The sequence below is a fragment of the Garra rufa genome, chromosome 8 (assembly GCF_049309525.1).
Source record: "Garra rufa chromosome 8, GarRuf1.0, whole genome shotgun sequence".
NCBI classification, from domain to species: Eukaryota; Metazoa; Chordata; class Actinopteri; order Cypriniformes; family Cyprinidae; genus Garra; species Garra rufa.
Window position 1 is genome coordinate 24910623 of NC_133368.1, and position 24780 is coordinate 24935402.

A 24780-nucleotide genomic window follows, 5' to 3' on the forward strand; every position below is an offset into this window, starting at 1 on the left:
GTTATATTGGAGCTCAGGGAGCTCAAACTGCCTGAGCGGCTTCTCTCTGTGCTGTTCCATAAGTGTCCAGCAGCCTGCATGCCCAGCAGGCAACCCATATGATTTATCTGCAGCCATTGAAACACATTTGATTTTTATCACACCGATAGTGCTGTGCTTACCTAAATGCTCTTCTTTCTCACTCTCTTTCTGTTCCATCCATAAACCGCAATCATTTCTCCCTTCCCTTACCCAGCCTTTATCGCCCTCATCTTTCTCTTCCTCCTCTTTACTTATCTTTCTCTTTATCGGCCTTCCATTTCTCTTTCCCTCTCCTTTCGTTTCTCCACTCATTTTATCAATGTGCACGTCCTCCGGTCTCTTATCACTCTTCTTTTGTCTCTCTATACATATTTTCTCCTCTCCCCTCATCATCTTGTCTTCTCCACTCTCACTTGTTCTATTGTTCCGGTCTGCAGAGAGCCATTTGCTGTCATCTACTAAAACAACGTCATTTTTCTAACAAAATATCTACATACTCTTAATTGGCATACTTGGTAAATGAGAAGTTCATGATCAGTTAAGTCCTTCATAAGCACTGTAGTTTTTAAACCAGGGCTTTTCAAACTTTTAAAGCTTTGGACGAACATAAAGAAAGCTATAAACACCAGTTTATATTTTGTAAGAAAATGTTAAGTGCACAATTACAAAAGGCATGTTGTTTGCTAAATAATTTGCTTTTATGTTGAACTGAAGCCAAAGTAAGCTATTAGGCCTGGTTTTAAAGACAGGGTTTAGACTAACCAAGGATTAGGCTATAGTTCAATTAGGACATTTAAGTAATTTAATGCGCCTTAGAAAAAAAAAACATTACTTGTGTGCATCCTGAGACCAAACAAAGGCACTGATATATTTTAAGATCAGTCAGTGCAAGTTTCTTTCAGTTGAAGCAGCTCAGAATTACATTTTAGTCTGAGATTAGGCTTAAGCCTTGTCTGTGAAATTGAGGATTAGAGTATTACCCAAAACATAGCATATATCTGGAAAATATTGTAACATATATATATTTTTTTCTGCTCACTATTAGTGTTGTAAACAAACCTGAAGAGAAACTTTGATTCAAATTCTTTTGTATAGTACCTTTTACAGTTTTGCAGTTAACTTAGAGTCTTAAACATACACACTACTACTATTTTTCAGTTTAAAAATCCTTGTTCTAAACAATGTTTGTCTTGCATTTAAAGTTTGGTGTCAGTAAATTAAAAAAAATTGCAGACGTTTCTATCCAGAAAGGATTAAATTTCTCAGAAAACTCCAAAGGATTAAAATCACAAAGTACTGTAATATATAAATTTACCAAACCTCCCCAGGGAAAAATAGCCCAGTCCAAATGACACATACACCAACGAAGTTTCTGCTATTTGCGAAAAGCCTAGACTACATCTAGTAAACAGGAAATGGCTGGCAAAACAAGCAGCAGTATGCAGGGGGATGTTACAGTACTCAATTAGCGGATGTGGCCAGTTTGGTTGAGAGAGAGGAATAAAAGGGTTGACTGGAAGAGCGAGAGATTAAAATCAAAGAAGAGTGACACATTCTAAGCGATGCAAATATACAGCTCGAGCCGCAGACTGTTCCACTGTCAGTCAGACATTGCACTTTGGGGGGAAGAGTGTAATAATTCTGTTTCTCTGAACAATACGGGAGTGGGTGTAATTGAATCTCAGTTTCAGTGGGCGGCTTGTGGAGGAGAGAAGATGACTGCTGACAGGCTGAGAGGAAGTGAGTGTGTGTTTATGAGCATCATCTGTGGGGAAGTGTAAACAAGTGCAGAGTGATTTAATGAGCAGTATGCACACAAATTCAGGTGTCAAAATTGCAATATTTGGAGCTGGTCTGCCTTACCTTCATCTCCTGATCCCGAACCAGCATCTGTAAAATACAAAAAGCAGGACATTACATCAGTGTCTTCTTCAAAGTCTTCATTTCTATCATTTTAGTGAATCCAATATGGTTGCTGAAATGGGCAACCCTATGGCCCTATCCACCTTCATCTTCCCGTAAGATAAATTTTACGGGTCTGGCTTCTGGTCTCATCCGCGTCCAGTTATATTTAGCTGTACAAAACAGCTGGTCTTAGTGCTTGATATTGCAAATTGGTGTGTCTTACCACATTATTTTAATTTTGTATTATCTTAATTATGAACACACTGGTTTGAAGTGCAAAGAGTTTTACCCTTCATTGCACATTGTTATTCTTCTTGTTATTTCCCTACAGCAGCTAATGAACCGGAAGTATCTAGGCTTACACTCTTAAAAATAAAGGTGCTTCACGATCCCATAGAAGAGCCTTTTTTTGTCTAAATGGTTCCATAAAGATCCTTTAACATCTTAAGGTAAGAAATAGATGTTTTTCAGTCCTTTGACTGAATGGTGAAACCAAACATGGTTCTTCTGTGGCATCGCTTGAAGAATCCTTTAAAGCGCCTTTATTTTTAAGAGTTTACTTCTGCGGTAAAGAATAAGGTGGATAGGACAAGCGATTTGGAAAATGGATGTACGGATAAACCATGTACATTATTGCTCAGTCTGGGCATACTATCCCAACATACACTACAAATGTAGTCTTATGTACTTAAAGGTTGTATCAGCGATTTCTAGCCTGAAACATAAAGTGTCAAATTCAGCTGACCTTTCATCACGATCCGCTCGCTGCCTGCCCCATAAATTGTCTGTGAAACAAACGCGTCTCTCTGGTCAGCCTTTATGACACTTTATGTTTCAGGCTAGAAATCGCTGATACAACCTTTAAACTGTGGGAGGATCAAAGGTGAATATGTGACCCATTTGGCTCATGTAGGCAGAAGTGGGCTGCACAAATGAAGCAAGAGGGAAATATTATAAATGCACATATACTCTGATTCATTGCAGTCTGATTTAGAATCACTGTTTCAACTTAAACCATAGAAACGCTAACCCTTCTGCACCCTTTGTGCATATCAGTAGAAGAGTCCAGGCCTTCATTGTTTTACTGCCACAATATTTGTTTAAACATGACTCTGAAATAGTATCATAATATAAGTGATGCCCTCTGACTGGATATGATACCCTAGTAAAAAAAATGTTAGATTTAAAATGCATTTATTTTATACAAAGTAGTTCAAGTCTATTAACATATTTACTGACATATCGCACAAGAATACTTGCAATAGTTCCACTTTAGCACAATCAAATATACTTAAGTATATCTTTAGTTGTACTTCGGCATTACTTCTGCACAATTAAAGTGCATTAAGTATAAAATTAGTTGTTCCAATTTAAATACATAACACGTAAATGTATTTGTAGTATTCTTAGCATGGAATAAATGTAATTTAAATACAGTAGGGTAGCAATGCATATGTATCATCAAACAAACACGCTACAATTTACACGTGTAGATCCATGTGTTAGATCAAGCATGAATACAAAGACATTTTTAGCATCCTTAGAGAACATAAGATGATCTGTTTTTCCTTTAGATTTTTAGTTTACATAAAAATTTCTTCTTAACATGCTATAACCACCATGTGCCCAGTAGTAAACACAAACACACACAGACACACACAAGTTTATTTGCTGTCAGTTACATTCTTGGTTCAGAGACATCGTCGCACACAATCTGTCTTTGACCATCTGAGCGATGCTCTCTGGCCATCTGTACATGAAATGCTCAGCTATGGCTTTAATGCAAAGAATATGTCTAAACCTGTCAAAATACTTTCACTTGTTTATCTGATATGCTTACACAATATCACCTGCATGTGTGCATAAAATTATAAAACATGACTAATATTAACTCTGTTAAGCCTGAGGTGTACATACGTACACATACAATATGTACATTTATTATTATGAGCAATAATCTGGTAGAAAGAACATTATTAAAATTTAATGGATTTTCACTATAACAATTGAAATGACAGAACAGGACATATAAAAATATACACTACCAGTCAAAAGTTTTTGAACATTTATTTGATCCAAAGCAGCAGCAAAACAGTAAGATTCTGGAATATTTTTACTATTTAAAATAGCTGTTTCTATTTGAATATATTTATTCCTGATTAAAATTTTATTCCTGATTTTAAAGCAATTTTTTTTTGCATCATTACTCCAGTCTTCAGTGTCACACGATCCTTCAGAAATCATTCTAATATTTTGATTTGCTGCTCAAAAAAACATTTATTATTACTATTATTACGTAAAAAAAAAAAAAGCTGAGTGGATTTTTTTCAGGTTTCTTTAATAAATAGAAAGTTCAGAAGAACAGCATTTATCTGAAATAGAAATCTTTTGTAACATTAAAAATGTCTTCAATTTAGCATCCTTGCTAAATAAAACTATACAATTCTATAATTTCTGAAGGATCGTGACACTGAAGACTGGAGTAATGATACAGAAAATTTAGCTTTGATCATAGGAACAAATGACATTTCAAATATATATTCAAATAGAAAACTAGAATATTTCAAAATTTTACTGTTTTTGCTGTATTTTGGATCAAATAATTGTAGGCTTGGTGAGCAAAAATCATTGAAAATCTTACTGTTCAATAACTTTTGACTGGTAGCGTATATAAGAAATACATATTTCAATTCCCACCCAAACTATATCTTAGTAAAATATTTTAATTTTAATTAAGTTAAATCTAATGATTTAATGATAACATTTATTTGTGTTTGGCATCATAAAATTAAATCACAATGATTGAAATAAAAATAATAATAATAATTACCTGTTGTATCATAAGTAGAAAAAATAGTTGTTGATTTTGTGAATAAACATAACATTTTTTAAATGAATTACATTGCTTCAATCAACCTATTATTTTTGATCTTGCCATTGCTTAATGAAAAAAAAAGCAGTTTCTCAGCAAACATGTATCCCTGCATAGTGCCACAGAGGCAGACATTTTGGAAATTGCATTAAAAATCCCTCTGCTTCCTGAAAAAGTATGGATAATCCACCAAGGGGCATTGATTGTATTCACTTTACTTTTCAAAGCACAAGTAAGCTATTTCCTGCGAATGTGCGAGACGGTAAACAACAAGATGAATAACAAAATGTGGTAAACAGTAAATCTATTTGCGCTACAAACAAGTGTGTTTACACTTACAATAATAAATGAAAATAATATAACAAATAGCAGTTTGTTATCGGCTGACACCAGAAGCCTTGCACAGTTAGAAATGGCAGCGCCCTCTCTTATGTAAAAAAAAAAAAAAAAAGGTACAAAATGTTTTTCAGGTATTAATCATGTTAATAATGTCATTTGAATGCTACGTTTTAAATATTATATACTCAACTTTAACAAATAAATAGTCTACACTCAACAACTATCCATCCTTGTATTCAATTCATCACTCCTTATAAAAAGTCAAACCTTAAAAAGGCAAAAACTAAACTAAACCAATGAACCTGTCCTGAAGCACTGGGTCAAGAAAGTGGAAAACCTTCAACAGCCTCAAAAATTCATGAAGTTCCCTAGTACATCAAAAAGACTATTTCACAGTGAGGCTGGAAGAGTAAAGCGAGACGAACAGTCTGTTTCTCGGCACACTTCTTCCTGTGAGACCGGACTCTGCTGAGTTTGCTGGCACGAAACAATGGCAGGAGTCTTATTAAGTGTAAGAGACCTTTGTTCCTCATTCAGAGGTATCAGCGGGTTACGCATCTCCTCTGCCTTTGTCATTTATCAGGAGGAATGTGTTATGAGGTGACTTTGCACTTTTTTATCTGGGCTCCCACGATGCAATGGGGTTGAGTGAACTTGAGCTTGAGGCTCAGAGGCAGATGGTTTCTGTCAGCAGAGACAAACGCAGCTGTGATTTAACATGCCACGGCCGTTGTTTCTACACACAATTAACTATTTCCAGAACAGCATGCTTGACAACATCCGTGCGTCAGGTAACATATCAGTACTTAATGATAAAACAGGCCTGTTGAGCTGTTTATGCGAATGTTTTGAGAATGTAATAATCATTTCCTGGAATATGATGCATACTCCCTGCATGGAGAAAACTGCTTTAGCACTACATGGAGTGCGATTACGCAGGAAGGCTATCTTAACCTCGATTTCCAATGTTGAAAATGAACTGCCTTCTCCTCTCTACAGTTACGCACCACTAAGCTAATGGCTAGCTGCCCCGCGCCGCACTGAAAACTCAATATAAGCTCGTGGCCCGTCTCCTTAATCAGCGCATTATTCACACTGATCTTACAGCAGCACAGTGGTGAACTTGCCACCGTTTGCGAGGTAAATAGCCCACTTATCAATGCCAGAAAAAAAAGAGAAGCATATACTCACCTCTGCGGTACTTCTTAATATTTGACACGTAAGACCCTTCTGAAAGTTTCAACGAAGCACAGTAAGGACTTCAGTTTGGGAAACTAAGCTACAGTCAAATTTCGGTAGCCAAGTGTGATGGAGGAGAGGTTTGACACAGTAAAGGATGGTGGAATTACTTAGTGAGACAAGGGAATAACATAATTTTACTTCCAAGAGTATTGGAAGTGACTGTTGGCGAATGGGATTACAGCTGAATTTAGTGACTATGCTAGTAACTCATGGACTTCAAACAGTACCATAACTATTAATGCTGACTCTAGCACAATGGCACTTTTGAAACCATTTAGTGTCATTTAAATTGCAGAATGGGATTCAGCACCATGGAGAGCACCAAACACAGGCCAAATCTGTTTTTTTTTTACAGAATTTAAATAAAATCTCGCTCCATCCAATTAGTTGATCAAAAGTGACAGTAAAGATATTCACAATGATACAAAACTTTTTTTTTCTTAATATTGCTAAAAATGATTACTCTGATGGCAATTTAGCTTTGTGTGGAAGCCTGTTTCCGTCACTGAATTTAAAATAATTGTGACTTATCTCGAAAGTCTGACTTCTTTTCTCAGAATTGTGAGATGTGCGATTACGAGTTATAAATCAAACCTGCGAGCTATAAACTTGCAATTGTGAGAAATAAAGTCATAGTTGCGAGATAAAAGCTTGCAATTTTTACTTTTTTCCTCGCAAATGCAAGTTTGTATCTTGCAATTCTGACTTTTCTCAGAATTGTGAGATATAAACTCACAATTGTGAGTTACAAAGTCCAATTCTGAGGGGAAAAAGACTAATATGTTCTCAGAATTGCAAGTTTATGTCACATTTCTGGAAAAAAAAAGTCACAATTGTGTTATAAACTCGCAATTCTGAGAAAAAAGTCAGAATTGTGAGTTTATATTGCGACTTTATTTCTCACAATTGAGTTTAAATTCTGAACTTCTAAATTCGCAATTCTGAGTTTTTTCTCGCAACTCTGAGTTTGTACCAGCAATTGAGAAAAAAAGTCTGCAATTCTGAGTTTATAACTTTATGTGTCACAATTCTGAGAAAAGTGAGAATTGTGAGTTTATATTTCACAATTCTGAGAAAAAAAAGTCACAATTATGAGATATAAACTCGCTATTCTGAGAAAAAAGTCACAATTGTGAGTTTATATCTCGCCATTCTGACTTTATTTTTTGTCATTTACAAAGTCCAATTCTGAGGGGAAAAAGACTAATATGTTCTCAAAATTGCAAGTTCATGTCACATTTCGGAAAAAAAGAGTCACAATTGGGTTATAAACTCGCAATTCTGAGAAAATGTCAGAATTGTGAGTTTATATCTTGCTATTCTGATTTTATTTTTCAGAATTGCGACTTTATTTCTCAGAATTGAGTTTAAATTCTGAAATTCTAAATTCAAGTTTTTTCTCGTAACTCTTGAGTTTGTACCAGCAATTGAGAAAAAAAGTCTCAATAAGTTAATATCTCGCTATTCTGACTTTATTTTTCAGAATTGCACATTTAAATTCTGAAATTTTACATTCACAATTATGAGGTTTTTTTTCTTGGAACTCCAAGTTTGCACCATGCAATTCTGAGAAAGAAGTCAGAACTTGAGTTCATATCTCGCAATTCTGACTTTATAACTAGCATTTGTGAGTTTGTCACAGTTCTGAGAAAAGTCAGAACTGTGAGTTTGCATCACATAATTCTAAGAAAAAAGTCACAATTGCAAGAAATAAACTTGCAATTGCGTGAAGAAAAAGTCAGAATAATGAGACAAGTTTGAAACAAGCTTCCATGGCTTGTCATTACAGCAATAAGCTGCGTTTTAACATGTATTAACATAGTTACTGTAAATTGAAATAATATTTCACAATATTACTATTTTTACTGTATCATTATTATTATTATTTTTACTTTGATTATATATATATGCAGACTTGGTAAGCAAAAGATATTTCTTTCAAAAGTATAAAAAATCTTTCTGACCCCAAACTTTTGAACGTTTGCTGCATTCATCTCCACATGTACTGTATATACTGTAATGATTAAGCAATTGCAGGCTCACTGGTAAACATCAATTTTCATAGTGTAAACTTTGTCACAGATTTTTATATGGCAAAAGGTGCTTCCTAAAGGCACAGGAGCATTTAATTCTAAATTCTAAAGACAAAGGGTCGGAAATATCAATGGAAAAGACCCAGATAAAAGGTGGGAAATATGTACGAAAACCTAAAATGTAACAAACTATAAAAATGTAATATGATGTGATATGACGCCTTTAATACTTCTCCGGTTATTACAATCAATGTCCTATTTCCTGGTGCATGAAGGTGCTCAGTTATGATATTGATGTATGAATAAAGACAGAGAAGCCGAGCTGCAACCAGCCTTGGAGAAATAAAGAAAATAGCAGAGTGTGATACACTTCACTTATCTCTGTAGGTCATCTGTCAGCTGCTGGATCATTTGCCAGGGAATTAGTGGAGAGGAAATCAGTGTCAAAGAGTTAGATGAGCTGGTACAAGCATCAGAACTGTGAGGCAGTCCATTTCTCTGTCTCTTTCCTCAATGTCCTCAGAGCTGAAAGTGTGAAAATCTCATCTGGCTCTGGGTATATTCTTTTGGTCTTACTTAAAGCTCTTTTCAGACAGGGCTTTAAGCATTTAGCAGGGTTTCAGGTAAATTAATTTTTTTGTTCAACCACATAATTTAATCCTCAACATAATGATGTGGGTAAAATGTACTATTAAATCTGAATTGAACATAGCTAAAATCAAATTGGTAAGGAATTAAATAGATCTGTTGAGAATGTCTGTTGTGATTCAGGTTTGAATTTCTACCTTCTCTACTATAATATGTTGAAAAACTCCATCTATTTTTCTAGTTGTTTAAGCATATTTTACAATGAAGATTAGGGAGGCTGTATATACAGTCAACCAAAAATTATTCAGACACCAGGTTATAATTTTTACTAGTAAGTACAGGACACTATAGTTCATTTATGTAAGTGAGGATAGCAAAATAAAGTAAACTGTGACAATATTATACCCAAAAATTCTTCATACAGTGGACTACCAGTAAAATTGATAAAAATGTGGGACCAAAAATTAATCGGACACTTTGAACTGACCATGTTTTGCATTTCTTTAATTGCTAATGTGACCTTTTTACACCACAGACTGAACAAAATTAAGCATTGCTTGGTAATTGGTCAACAAAGTATTGATAGTTTTTGGCTGACTGTAATTAATTACATACCTTTCTTTCAAAGTTATCAGACATCATCAAGATGATTTTTTATGACACAGTTTAACTCTCTCAATCTTCTCATTTTATTACCATTTTCTAAACTATGTTGAAGGAATGTTGAAGGTGTCTAAATAAATTTTGGTTTGACTGTAAACACTACTTATCATACAAAAGAGGTTAGTGAGATCTTTTTTTATATATATTAATAAAACAGTTCTTTCAAGTCCTTGAATCTGATGAGAGGAGTGCAATATTTTACTGATATCAGAACCATTTTTATCACTTAGCTTGGAGTATTTCTCACAGTGAGTGTCATTGCGGATGCCCAAAGCCACTATAATTTTATAAATAGTAGTGTTTTTGTGCAACATATTGTAGTTTTAAGATTTAGGGAGAACTACTTGCTGTATTTGTAAGGTTTACTGCATCAAACCATTGAAACATTGAAAAACTGATTTTTTTTACAGCACTTAGCATGTAAACAGGACATCATTGATCCTAACTATAATTTTAACTTTTGTTTTCAGAGTTATATCCATGAGGTACTTAAACCAGACTGGTCTGATGTACATTCAATGCATGAACGTAAAGAGCGAAATAAAAGCAAAAGATAACAGGAAAGCGTTCAGACAGATAGATGAAGCCAAACAGAGAGATGATGAGCGATGATTCAGTGGCGCCATTCAAGCTTCACAGAGACAAAGACAAACACTCTTATGTTTTCTGCAGCTTGTTTCAGTAAATTAGCTTTTACCTTCCAGAACACCTACAGACAAGTACATGCTCATACACATTCGGGCATAGATGAGAACCACCATCCTGCTGGGACTGAATTATGACAATACCTGCATACACGCACGGCGTGAGGAGAACATTTCATTCTCTAGATGCTCCATAAGCACAAATAGTTGCCTCCCACACTCTCTCTCTCTCCCTAGAGATCATTTTTAGAGGTTTCAGTGTGTTTAGGCACTGTTTAATGGAGTCTGACTCAGCAACTCCCAGAGCACCAAACATCTGCTTTAGTCTCCGCAACACACCATCTTACTGACCACAGAACAGACTTTCGTTCGTATAATTTGGTTTTTGATTTGCCATAAACATGCAATGCTTATTCCTTTAATATAAGAGGAAGAAGGGGGAGTTTTTCTGAAATCATATACAACAACGATAAAGGCTTGTGAAACAGCCTTTGTGCCTTACAAGCTCTGAATGCAGGTTTTAAAACACAGCAAAAGAGGTAATATATGGTTCTAGCCTGTAAAAGGTATTATATATATTGTCTGGCTATTGTACAGTATAACATGTTTAACACAACACAGATATGAGTCCCTGTCAGATTCAGACCTGAGATGAGTAAATTACAGTTCTGCTCAATCTTATAACCTCATACTCACATTTTATGGGCAAATGATTAGGTTGTGGATTAACTTTCAAGAGACAACAAACACATGACTGAACGTACCGGCTGGACAGGATCCTTCGGAGACCACCAGGATCTCAGTCTGTTGTTTGCAGGCGTCTCTCCGCAGAAAACACTCATTTTCATAGTTTTCGTTGTTGGAGCCGCACACAGGAACATAATCATTGTTGCACTGAAAAAAAGGAAAAGTTGAGAAAAATTAGATGTGGAAAACTAACATTAAAAATAGCATTATTTCAACTTTCTGATTGAGTTTGAAATGCACTGCTGTTCAAAAGTTTGTGATCAGTAAGATTTGTAATGTTTTTTAAAGAATTCTCTTATGCTCATCAAGGCTGCTATTACTTGATCAAAAATACAGAAAAAACAGTAATATTGTGAAATATTATTTCAGTTTAAAATAATGTTTTTCTAGTTTAATATATTTTAAAATACAATTTATTCCTGTGATACAATGCTGAATTTTCATCAGCCATTACTTTAGTCTTCAGTGTCACATGATCCTTCAGAAATCATTCTAATATGCTGATTTATTAAGTTTATTATCAATGGTGGAAACAGTTGTGCTGCTTAATATTTGTTTTGGTACATGTGATTCTTTTCTTAGGATTCTTTGATGAATAAAAAGTTAAAAAGACATACATTTATTCAAAATGGAAATCTATTCTAACAATACAAGTCTTCAATCACTCCATACAAATTTAACACATCCTTGCTGAATAAAAGTAGTAATTTCTTTCCAAAAAAGAGCGTTACTTACCAGTGACCACAAACTTTTTAATGGTAGTTTATATGGTTACAAAAGATTTCTATTTTCAATAAATGCTGTTTTTTTTTTTTACTTTTTATTAATTAAAGAATTCTGAAAAAAAGTATCACAGGTTCCAACTAAATATTAAGCAGCACAACTGTTTTCAATATTGGTAATAAATCAGAATATTAGAATGATTTCTGAAGGATCATGTCACACTGAAGACTGGAGTAATGATGCTGAAAAATCAGCTTTGCATCACAAGAATAAATTACATTTGAAAATATACTCGCATAGAAAACAGTTATTTTACATTGAAATAATATTTCACAATTACAGCTTTTTTCTAAATGTTTAATCAAATAAATGCAGCCTTGATGAGCATCAGAAAGTTCTTTAAAAGAAACATTAAAAATCTTAATGATCACACATTTCTGAACAGCAGATAACAGCAATAAATAATTGTAAATACATTGAAATATACTGCATATTAATATTACACTACAGTAGTTTTCAGGGAAAAAACTACAATAAAATTCATATTTTTTTCTAAGCACAGCGTGAGATAGGAACAAAGGGGTCTTTGTTGAAATGTATTACGCAAGAATAAGAATTAAGCATGAAACTGACCTATATATCTCTCACAGCCTAATTGTGATGTTTTAGCAGTGCTTTATTTTGGGGGTTTTAGATGAGCTTACAGCAGAGAATAAGAATTGCGTGATCTGAATGTGAATAAAGCTACTGTGAGCTCTGAGGGCCGAAATTCAGCCTGCCAACTACACTGCCCACGTTCCCGAACCAGCCGAAAAAAAAGATGTTTTCAGTGTATGAAAATACCAGGAAGGAATACATCACAAAATATTGTGAAACATTTGCAATTGCAGGTTGGTTGCAGGTTGTTTGGTTAAAATTGGATATACTTTTTAAAATGAAATTTCGGTTTGAAGATGTGATTATATTCTCCACACAATCTAAGCAAGAATGTTTAATAAAAATGTATTCTAATATGAAAAGATAAACTGACTTTAATAAAAAAACCTGACAAACAAATGAAACTAATAATTAAGTAAACATGGTCATAACAAAATTAGTTCTCTAATTATCAAGTTTTTTTAAAAAATCTGCATCAGATATAATTTTAATATTGGTGCAACCCTTCAAAGAGGAAGACAAAGATCTACTTCAGCACTGAAAGGCTTCTCAAATATTCCAGTGAATCTCTTGAAAACCCTCTAAAGTTTGACTTCATGAGAAGCAGGTAGTTTTAACTCACTAGGTGGCCTGGTGGAAAATGAAGCTGTTCCAAACCTCACGCAGGTATTTTGGAAGAGTCTGACCACACCGCACACACACATGCACATGAACACACAAAGACACACAGTGTCTGGTCCAGCAGGCATGGTCTGTCTGGCCCCTGGGGAGCTGGGTACAGTGCAGGGCTGCAGTGGTCTGTCAGCTCACATCTTGGCTGAGGGATTGTGTGGCTGGTGGCCAGCTGGTTGGCAGGGGTCACAGGAATAACTGTGCCCATCGATTCTGGAGCAGGATTTGTACTCGCTGTTTTATCGGCTGAGAAGCAATATTATGCAGGATGAGAGAGCTCTGAGCCAACACTGGCAAGATATCCAGAGAGAGGGGGGTGAAATATGGGGGAAAAAGAAAAACTAGGTCTACAGGAGACGATTATACTGGTTGGATAGAATACAGCAAAAAGGAAAAGGATAGACATGGATGGATTTTTTTTAACAAACAGAATTTAACAAATTTATGGTGATATACATAAAAAATAACACTACATATATATAAAATATTAACTATTAACCACATCCTCTGGTAAGAAAATACAGCATTACAAAACTGCCAAAAAGTCGAATCAAGTTTGCAGTCAGTACAACTCCAAGATGATACTACAGGCATTCAACAGCAAGGCAGAGAGTGTAATATTCCCAAAGTATTCCGATAGACAAGTTCATACTGAGTAACTTAATACTGAGCAGCAATGTGTCTGCATTGGGTATGTCTATTGCTGCATTGAGGGCCATTTATACAAAATGTTCTTTATGTTTAAAGGATTTGTTCACTCCTGAATTAAAATTTCCCGCTAATTTACTCACCTCCATGTCATCCAAGATGTTCATGGCTTTCTTTCTTCAGTCAAAAAAAAAAAAAGGTTTTTGAGGAAAACATTCCTGATTTTTTTTCCATATAGTGGACTTCAATGGGAGCCAATGGGTTGAAGGTTCAAATTGCAGCTTCAGGACTCTACACAATCCCAGCTGAGGAATAAGGGTCTTGTCTACTAAAACTATTGGTCATTTTTTAAATTAAAAAAAAAAATTTGTATACTTTTTAACCACAAGTGCTCATCTTGCACTAGCTCTGCAATGTGCTTCTATGGGTGAGTTCATACATGTCATATTTGGTTTGGTTAAATGAATCACTATGCCTTTAGTTTCAGTATCTTTAGGTTCCCTGTCAAAAATGCCAGTGTGAACGCCAAGCGGATCAGGACCTATATATTTTTTTTTCTCTTTTGGTCCAGACCATATGCACCAAACGAACCAAACTACAAGTGTGAACACACCCTATGACTTCAGGTATTATTTATCACGTTGGAAAGGTCATGCACAGTTAGTTTTTTCGTCTGTGTACTCCGGTTCAAAAAGGTAGGGTAGGGCGAATCTTATAATATTTTCTCCTCCGATTTCAAAATCATCCGTCACGTTTTTTTTTTCCTTCCTTTTTTTGTAAAGGGCATTCGTAAACACTGGGTTGGTACTTCTACAAGTGACTTTTCCAACGTGATGCGGTAATGCATGAGGTCGAGCTGGTGCAAGACGAACTTTTGTGGTTAAAAAGTATATATATTTTTTATTATTTTCAGAAAATTACAGATTGTTTTGCTACATAAGATCCTTATTCCTTGTGTGGGACCATGAAGAGCAATTTAAAGTTGCACTGAAACTGCAATTTTGACCTTCAACGCGCTGGTTCCCATTAAAGTCCACTATATGGAGAAAAATCCTGAAATGTTTTTCTCAAAAACCTTAATTTCTTTTTGACTTAAGAAAGAAAGACATGAATATCTTGGATGACATAGGGGTGAGTACATTTTCAGGAAATTTTTATTCTAAAGTTAACTAATCCTTTAAAAGTGAAAACAATGCAGTCTATAGATGCATTTTTTAAAATACGAACTTCTTTTAACTTAAGTGTCGCATTTTTAGAATGCTGTGAAATGCAGATGCTGCTGCAAAAGTTGTGAAACATGACTGCAACGATCAAACACATCAGTGTCCAGCGCATGTTTACATAGAACAACAATGGAGAAGTGTAATACAAAAGGCTGTCTACACTGGACGTTTGTCAAGCACCACCGTCAAAAGCCAACCGAACTCATTATAATCAGTAATGGGTTATGTGGTGCGATGCGACAATTCACTGACAATAAATGGATGACCATTATATTTCATCAATGCTCTGCATGCTCCACTTGTATCCAGTGGAGACAAGATTTTACATTTTAGACACAATATTGCCTTACTTCAGGGCTATTTTAGTTGGTTGAACAAAAATAGACAAATGAAGCCAAAGCAGAAACAACCAATGCGTCACTGAGAAACACAATATTTAGTTCCTATGATTCAGCATTTTTGAATGAATTGGTTGAGTAAATAATTCAGTAAGTCTCATTTGTTTTATTGCTGAAGAAATTGGCATTTTGAACAAATCAATTTAATGAATGATTCAATAGTTTGTTCAAAAACCTGTCACAACCTAATGGTGTACTGTTGCAGAAAGAGAGGAAAAAACACCAATAATGCACAGACTGACAGTCTGAATAAATAAGCTTTCCGTTGATGTATGGTTTGTTAGGATAGGACAATATTTGGCTGAGATACAACTATTTGATACTCTGAAATCTGAGGGTGCAAAAAATATCGCCTTTAAAGTTGTACAAATGCTTAGCAATGCATATTACTAATCAAAAATTAGGCTCATATATATTTACGCTAGGAAATTGACAAAATATCTTCATGGAACATAATCTTTACTTAATATTCTAATGAGTTTTGGCTTAAAAGAAAATACGATAATTTTGACCCATACAATGTATTGTTGGCTATTGCTACAAATATACCCGTTTGACATATGACAGGCCAGGGTCACATATATGAACTAGATTGATAGATTGATACGAATATTTGGGTTGATAACTAAAATACTGTAGCCAATCTGTGATCTAATGCCCTTGACCAGTGAGTTTGTGTTCCCCCCCCCCCCAAAAAAAAATCCTCATTCAACCAAGGTCGAATGCGATTTGAGTTCTCTTTGATACAAATATTCCACTATTAGCGCATCTGAGATGGAGAGTGAAAGAAAAGACTGAGTGACAGTAAAACGCAACCGAGAAACCAGAATAGAAAAATAGAATGAAATCTCAGAAGAGCAAAGCATTGAGATGATCTCAAAATAAACACAGAAAGAATGAGAGGAGGAGGATAGAGCAAAATGGATATTAGCAGCATTTAAACCTTTTCATTTTTTTGACATTTCTACAGCTTCAAGTGTTCAATCAATCTTTTTTGGCCTGGCATGATGCAATAGTGAGAAAGGCTGCCCGGCCCCAGGCAGCCCCCAGCATGCCCCGAGAAATGCCTGTTTTGCCGAGCCCCTGCAGTTTGGTCCTTTTAACTTTACCCCTTGAGGGGAAGGAGTGCATTAGAACTTCATCTTTGAGAAAAATAACTGGTGATTATGCTGAAAAAAGTTAATTGAAATAAATTCAGGCCAAGTAATGAGTGTCTGACACACTAACAGTTAAAAGAGCAGACAGACTCTTCAGCTATGACAGAAAAAAAGAAAAAAAAAAACGCTTTTCGCTTGCAGGTCAGAGGAGTAGGATTTAAGTATTGAAAGTATTGAAGTACTGACCTTGAAATAGCTTAAAAGCATGCTGATAGATATAATACACATATCTATTCCACTGCAGGAAATGTTTGATCTTTTCACAGTCAGCTGTGATACAAAAAGGCATTAAACAAGTCCCTGTTTTGTTCATTTCAAGAACATAGAGCTGAAATATGGACTAAAAAAAGATTACTCATCCTGCACTACACAGATTTTTGTCCAATCAGAAGATCAGAAAGAGAATGCTCCACCCCTTAATTATAAATAACACATGCAAATTGTGGTTCACAGCTATGATGTAAACCAAAAGATACTGGCTATCTGTCTCCTTCACAAGACATTAACTGATGAATTGATAATGTGGATTGCATGATGTTTTTATCAGCTTTTTGAACTCTCATTCTGACGGCACCCATTCACTGCAGAGGATTCATTGGTGAGCAAGTGATGTAATGCTAAACGTCTCTAAATCTGTTCTGATGATGAAACATACTCATTTACATCTTGTATAGCCTGAGGTAGATTACATTTTAAGCTAATTTTAATTTTTGGGTGAAGAATTTCTTAAGCTTTTTTCTGACACCGTACATTAAAGTAAAAAATGGCCACGACTGCTCTTATAAGATAAAAGAGTACAACAAATTCTCAACTAAAGTGATAAATATTTGGATCATTACAAATCAAGGTTGGTAGTTGACAATGACACATTAAGGCTAAGTGCAGGAGAAAATGAAACTGGAAGACACAAGAGACAATGAGAGAGGGACAAACACAGGGAGAAATAGACAGACGAGAGATAAAGAAACTTGTAAGAGACGGCCATAAGGCTGGACAGCATGTGTTTGAAAGCAATCTAATGCAATGAGCTTCCCAACAGAGGCCAGACAGACAAACACTCAGGGTGGATGTCCTCATCCAATAAACAAAATGACACACTACACATTTTGGCTCTTAAGTACCTTTAAGTCAAGTCAATTTACTCAGTAGGCATCTCGCTAACACACTCGGCAGCTCTACTTTTATAGAGTGTTTTCACAACGCACCATCAATCGGCCATACTGGCGGCACTGAGCGTAAACAATGCTGCTGAACCGAACAAAACTCGGATATTGGCTGATTATTGCAGCTAAAAAAAGATTAATTATTGTCATGTTTTGGGCTGTCCTAATCGGTCGGACCAGGAAAAATATTTGGTGTTCAACAGACTGCCAAAATTTATAACAAATCAAGAGAAGAGTGTAAAAAATTGTCTTGAGGAACAAAAGGCATTTGTGGTTGGCCAAACTGAACCAGGATTTCCAGAGCAAGAACCTTGACAACATTCGAGTTTGTTCTTATCATTTCCGGTCATGTAGGTGAAATATTAGGCTAATATCTTAATACTGCTCATATGTATTTTTACCACCTATAAGCTTAGGTATGTCAAAATATAGGCTTTTCCTGCTTCTAAGTCGGTCTCTATACGATTTAGAAGCTTCCACAAGGTTTTTCATGGTTTAGCAATTTATGCTGTTGATTACATCTGAGTATCGCCAATATGGCCATGCATCTGGGTAACCAAATCGTAACGTAAGTGCAAACCCTCTAAAGGGGAAGTCTGAAATCTTACTGCCAACTTTAAGAAATCACAAAAAAAATGTTTTAAACCTGTTTATAAGGATTAAGTGCTTTAAAAATAAAATGTATTATTGTTAAGCTGCAATAACATTTTAAGCAATAGAATGACAATAATTATATCGTACAATGTGCCTCTTAAGCTCAAATCACACTAAAAATAGTTTTTAGTCAGGTCCAGCTAATGTCGAGTTCAGACTGTATGATTTTAGCCCCGATTTTGACTCGCCGACAGGTTTTGAGAAATCGCCGACAAATGCCCGAAATCACAGGCAAATCGGTGCTCGACAATCACACAGTGTGAACTATCAAAGACGCGATCTGAGAGAATCGCCGACGTGTCGCCGACACCCGTGAGATATTTGGCATGCTAAATATCTGGACCTGTCGCCGATTCAAAATCATGCCGTGAAAGGTGATCTGACTGAAAATGACATAGGCGATTACCTACAGCCAATGAAACAGCAACATCCAGGCCAACGGGAAGTTGGGGGAGGAGTTACGAAGGTATAGACCACAATATCAACAAGAATAGCTTCGGCTTCTTTTCTTTTCGCTGCAAATGAGTGCACATGCAATTTGTATGACAAGCTTCTTGCGGGCTGCCATTTTTTAATAATAATCCCAGTCTCACATGAGAACTTGCACGCCTGACCTCGTGTTGTTTCCATGTCACTTGTCGTGTGTGTTTGGTTGTGAGACGTAGAAACCCCCTGTCGCCGATCCATCGTGCAGTGTGAACACAGCAGTGACGGAATGCTACCCCAGATAGTCATGCAGTGTGAAAAGATCTGTGACGCGATTGCTTTGAAAATCGTGCAGTCTGAACTCGGCATAATGCGCATGTGATTCTAGACTAAAAAAACAGGGAGGGTTGCCAGATCTGCTTTACAAAACTAGTCCAATGTCCAATCAAAAATAGCCCAATGACCATATTCCAAATATCAAAACTCAGAAGATGGAATTCCCATACACAAAGTAAATATTTTACAGTCACTGTTGAAAACCAATATATCTTTGTGATCATAAACACAGTTGGCCCTCCTTCACAAAACTTATCTACCGCAATTTTATCATTGCATTTCAGTCAAATATACTTTATGCAATATGTCAAACAATTAACTCACGGAGAGGAAAAAAAATCTACTTGCGGCAACAGTTTAAAAGTTGCCCAACTCCATGGGAAAACCGCAGACTTGGCAACCCTGCAAACAGGTAATCGGCCCTTTTAACTAAAAGGTGGTGCTTTCACTCCTGCAGGTGGCATACTAGGAGTTCTAATTTGTCTCAATAATTTATCGACAAGTGATCCGTCTACTTCCCTTATACTACTCCCTGTGCATTTTGTCTCCAGAACCAAAATTTGACAGTGTTTCAAAGCCATTTGTGACCCTGCTCCACAAAACCTGTCTTAAGTAGCACTGGGATATTTGCAGCAATAGCCAAAAATGATCAGATAATGTATACATTTCAGATAATGTATAAATCTTAACATAAAAAAAACAATTGACCCCTGTGACTGGTTTTGTGATCCAGGGTCACATTTGTGTGTGTGTGAGCAGGTTTCCTTGTGTAGAATAATTGCTATGTGTAATATTAGCAGCTTTAGCCTTTGCAGCTCAGAGGAACTAAAACCCATCATTCTAATGGATTGTGTTTTGGTTTCTCTGACTTTTAACCACAATTGGAGGTGTTGCAGTTCCCGTTTCGTCCTGCAGGGGCTGCTGTGGTGCTGTGCTCTGGCTTACAGCGAGGTCTTGCTTCTGCTCCAATTTCCCTCATTATCTTACTTATTTTAAAGCCTCTTTTTCCTCACAACATCGACAAAGTACTTGCAAACATCACTCAGAGACACCTGTGTTACCACGTTTTAACATTTCATTCGCACCATGCCTAGTCACACTTAATCACAGGCAGGAAGCCAACAGAAAAGTGTTGCAGTATTATTAGAGCGAGTATTAGAGCAAGCACGTGGCAGCCCATTAATTCCTTGTTTTTTACCCATCCATCAGTTTTTTTCCCTTGATCCAGCCATTCATTCAGGCATCAGTCAGTCCATCTATTAGTTGATCTATTCATCTATTCAGAGGCACAAATCAGCCATTCTCTTTCTGACAAGTCAATCCATCTATGCTAGGCACCGCTTGTACTGCCATAGCCTACACAAAGAAACTTCTCACACAGTAGGGCTAGACTGAACCAAGACAGGCAATTAAAGTCAGACACAGTGAGCAGCAGAAGCGATCGGTGCGGTGATAAGACTGACTGTGTACTGCGTCTACAGTTCTGTAAGAGGAAGAGCTAACAGCACTGAAAACTACCGAAACAGCTGCTGACATGTTAAGACAACACACTCCCATAAGGAAACGCCACTCTTAAGATTTGTATCCTGCAACACCTAAATGTCACTCCTGTGCTGGATTCAGAAGTCATTCAGGCCCTGTCTTTAGCTACTTCTGCAGTACTTCATTAGTTTACCCAAGGTTTTTTAAGAGTTAAAATGAAAATTGTTATTATTTAATAACCTCAAGATGTTTAGGATCCTTTTTTATTCTTCAAATGACAAAAGCAACATAGATTTATTTGTTTGTTTGTTTTGAATGCAACGCTAGCTTCTTTGGCAATTTTTATTGTAAAAAAAAAAAAAACATACTTTAATTATTCATATTTAAAATGGAAACAAAACCATTTTTTGAAGTTGCAAATAAAGCAAAGATTAAGTATATTTACAAGACAATGCTACTTTCTACTTTCTGTCTTTGTACTTCAATATTAGCTTTTGATTCAATTATTTGTGACCCTGGACCCTGGTCTTAAGTTGCACGGGTATATTTGTATCAACAGCCAAAAACTGTATAGGTCAAAATTATAGATTTTCCTTTTACGCCAAACATTATTAGGATATTAAGTAAAGACAATGTTCCATGAAGACATTTTGTAAATTTCCTACCACAAATATATAAAACCTCAATTTTTGATTTGTAATATGCATTGCTAAGAATTTCATTTTCATAGTTCAATCTCATCCAAATATTGTCCTATCCTAACAATCCATACATCAATGGAAAGCTTTATTCAACTTCAGAATATCTATAAATAAAAAAAATGACACTTATTACTGGTTTGTGGTCCTGGGTCACATTTGTGAAATTTACTGGGAATCTTTTATCAAATTTCAGCGTAAATTTCTTGTTTTTCCCCTAAAAATTCAAAAGCTAAATTTGCTGTCTGAGATATGCATTGACATTGGCCATAATCTATTCCATATTAATTTGACTAAAAAAACCTCAATCTGTCTGAATAAAACAACTTTTCTCAGGGGTAGAAATATATTACAAACCAAAAAATATGTTGGACAGATAATGGGCTCTGAAATACAAGTAGGTTTTCTCTTTTCTCTTAGTAAATATGTTTAAGTCTTGTGTGCCCTACCTTGTATTTTGTGTAGATGATGTTCTCAACAGTTATTAAAAAAAAGTACTTCATGTCCCCAAAACAGGATAGTATCAAAGAAATATCACAAAAAAAAATAATAGTTTAAGTTGTGTGCTTTCCATGGAGAGAAAAAACACCCACCATTATACAATATCTTATAATATACTACTATACTAATTTTAGATTATACATTTTAACATGGATGGGAATCACTATAGTAACATCTCCCTTAAGAAAGCAAACAAGTGAAAACACAATTGGCTTGTTTGGCCACACAAAACCAAAAGTCATGCATGTTCATTGTACTGTTGTACTGTGAGGGAGTGAAACACCAAATACAAGGATACCTGCAAGGAAGTGTGAAATCTAAGTGTCATACTTAAAACAACAGAGTATCTTGGGTGCAAAAGCAAAACTCCCATATGGTCCAACAGACTGAGAAGCGCTAAAAGAATCTTGATCTGATATGGAGTAAGAAAAGCAAATGTGTATACTTGTCTACTTTCCAGTGGGTACACAACAGCTTGAGATGAAACAGGCATAGCGTTTTAATTATGCATCGTGGAACATGATATAACCCATTTGATTCATTAGGCATTATGTAGAATTTCTTTTCACCCCTGGGCACATTATGAGGGCTGAAACAGCACGACTCGAGAAACATGAGAGGCCAGAATGATGCTCGGAGTGCACCGTGAGTGAGCGGCTGTGACTGCAAACAGACATAGCGTGCACACGCGCACAGCTCAATCTGACATGTGCAGAGACAGTCACAGACAAGAAGTCTGCCCGGCCTGTTTTTTCTCTTCCATTAAGATAACGTAAAGCCTATCGGCTGTGTATCAGTAACATCAGCTGATCCTTATCAGGAGAACGAACCTGTCAAAGATGGAGTTGAAGCCCTGAGGAACGGAGAAACAAGTCAGGACATCGTCTGTTTGAATTCCAGTGACATCCTTGGTACTCCAACCACCGTTTCCTTTGAAAACACAAAGCTGCCCGCACCTTCCAATCTAAAAATCTCAGACGTCACGAGTGCCACTTGCGCTAAGAAGACTTAATGTTCCAGGCACTTGGAACACCTGTGGTTCGTGACAAAAGACAGAGATAGCGTCTTTGAGTGGCCCTGTCAGCTGGCCCTGTGGAGTGATGGATGTCTGGCACAGCGTTTGTGACAGAGTAAAAGCTCTAGGGAACGACGACGGAAAACTGGGCCTTTCTGTCAGATCATTAGTTCCGTACCAAAGGGATGAGTTGACCTTAAACCAGTGGAGGAATGCGAACGGGAGAGGCTCACACAAGGACGCAAGGGTGTTCATTCACATGCGATTTGTTCTCTCATCAGTTCAAAATGTTGCTCGCTTCAGTTGACAGACTGGAGAAATGCATCGTGGGGTTGCTGTCCAAAATGATTAATTTAAAAGAATATTTTGAGTTCAGTTAAAGTTAAGCTGGTTACAATGGGTCAACAACATGGATTAGATAATAGTATCCCTTTTGAAAAAAGCAGCATATGCTGGTTAGGTATGTTTTGTAGCATTACTGCTGGTTTGAGCTGGTTTAAGCTGGACCTTAGCTGGTCATGAGCTGGTCCTGAGCTGGTCAACCAGTTTAAACCAGCACAAACCAGCAGCCATGCTTTAAAACATTTTTTCAACAGGGATGGGATCAATTTTCTGCCAAAAGTATTGAAGTCACGGATAAAAAAAAAAAGTGTGAAACCAAAATTTCAAAACGCAAGCAAAATTACATTACATAACATGCAAAAAAAGAAAGCAAAGTTTTCAGAATAGCAAACAATAGTCATGTATCCTTGGTTCTAACCTTGGATTTTGTGTGTAGGTCGGATAATTTCGCATTAATATTTCAGTTTTGTGCAATATGATTTTAAATGTGTTTAAAGCTTTGTTTTTGTTTAAATGTGTTAACTTATTATTTTTCAAATTCGTGACCATTGATTACTATTCTGAAAACTTTGCTTTCATTTTTTAAATTTGTTCAATATATTTTTACTTGCGTTCTTAAATTTAGATTTTTAGCTTATAGTTTTTTTTTTTTTTTAATCTGTGACTCCAATACTTTTGGCGGAAAATGAATCCCGTATGATGGGCAATGTTGATGCGTCTTCAAAAGTAAGGTGGTGGATGGCAGATATAAATTATATCACATTATTCAATATAGAGGTAAAAAGCATCAATTGAAAACAGCATAGACTAAAACATCTCGGATGATCAAAATAAAGATGGATTAAAAACGAGAGATCAATGTTGCGATATTGTCAACCTAGCCATAGCGTACACACAGCCAACAGCCGTTTACTTCTTGTTGCTTGTTCACATTGTGTGCACAGAACACTAACTAAACATCACTGTTTTGGTCAATGATTTCGGACAGCCTGTTTTAGTCTAAACCAAAAACTATTATTATTTGTTTTTTTTTTTGGTTGCCAAAACTTGTTGCACTGCTTATTCCATTTATCATTTTCTTTCCTTGTTTAAAAAGTTGTGAAACAATTTATTAGACAGAGCTGTTAAACAAAGAAAGTAAACCAATAAAGATGGAGAATCTGCTCTCAGGTGCCAGCATTCTTAGCGCTGTCAAGAAAAAAGCCCTTAGAATTAACACTTAGAAGTAAAACGTATTGGCTGATGTTAATTAAAAAACATTCATTAATTTACAAGTTTAATAGAATATGTATTTGATTATTATAAAATGTATTATTGATGTAAATGCTTTTAAAACTTGATATTTCTGCTTTTAAATCCTCTAAAAACTGGCCCCATTCACTTTCATTGTACGTGTTGCCACATCGCTGTCATCTGAGCTTAACTTGTACTGAACTCGCGATACTCATTTAACTACAGTTTCATCTGGAGAAGTAAGAGAGCAACTGCGTCTTAGTGCATTTGGATTCAACACTTGATTTCTTTAAGAAGCACATTATCTGTGACAGCTCTCAGGGAGGGTGGCCAAAAGGGTCACGGGAGGGGAAAAAATAGAAACAGATCAGGCACGATATCCCGGAGAGGCACAAACA

General features: G+C 36.0%; 1 protein-coding gene across 2 annotated transcripts in view; it reads right to left on the bottom strand.

The window, feature by feature from the left end:
• The window catches only part of tmeff2a (transmembrane protein with EGF-like and two follistatin-like domains 2a), a 108039-nt gene that overhangs the window by 53295 nt on the left and 29964 nt on the right, over nt 1–24780 (bottom strand). For both annotated transcript variants that reach the window (XM_073846302.1, XM_073846301.1), the window contains exons 3-4: nt 11072–11201; nt 1885–1911 (exon numbers count right to left, since the gene is read on the bottom strand). In XM_073846302.1, the coding sequence (XP_073702403.1) occupies nt 1885–1911; nt 11072–11201 (157 nt within the window). The remainder of the gene's footprint in view (nt 1–1884; nt 1912–11071; nt 11202–24780) is intronic.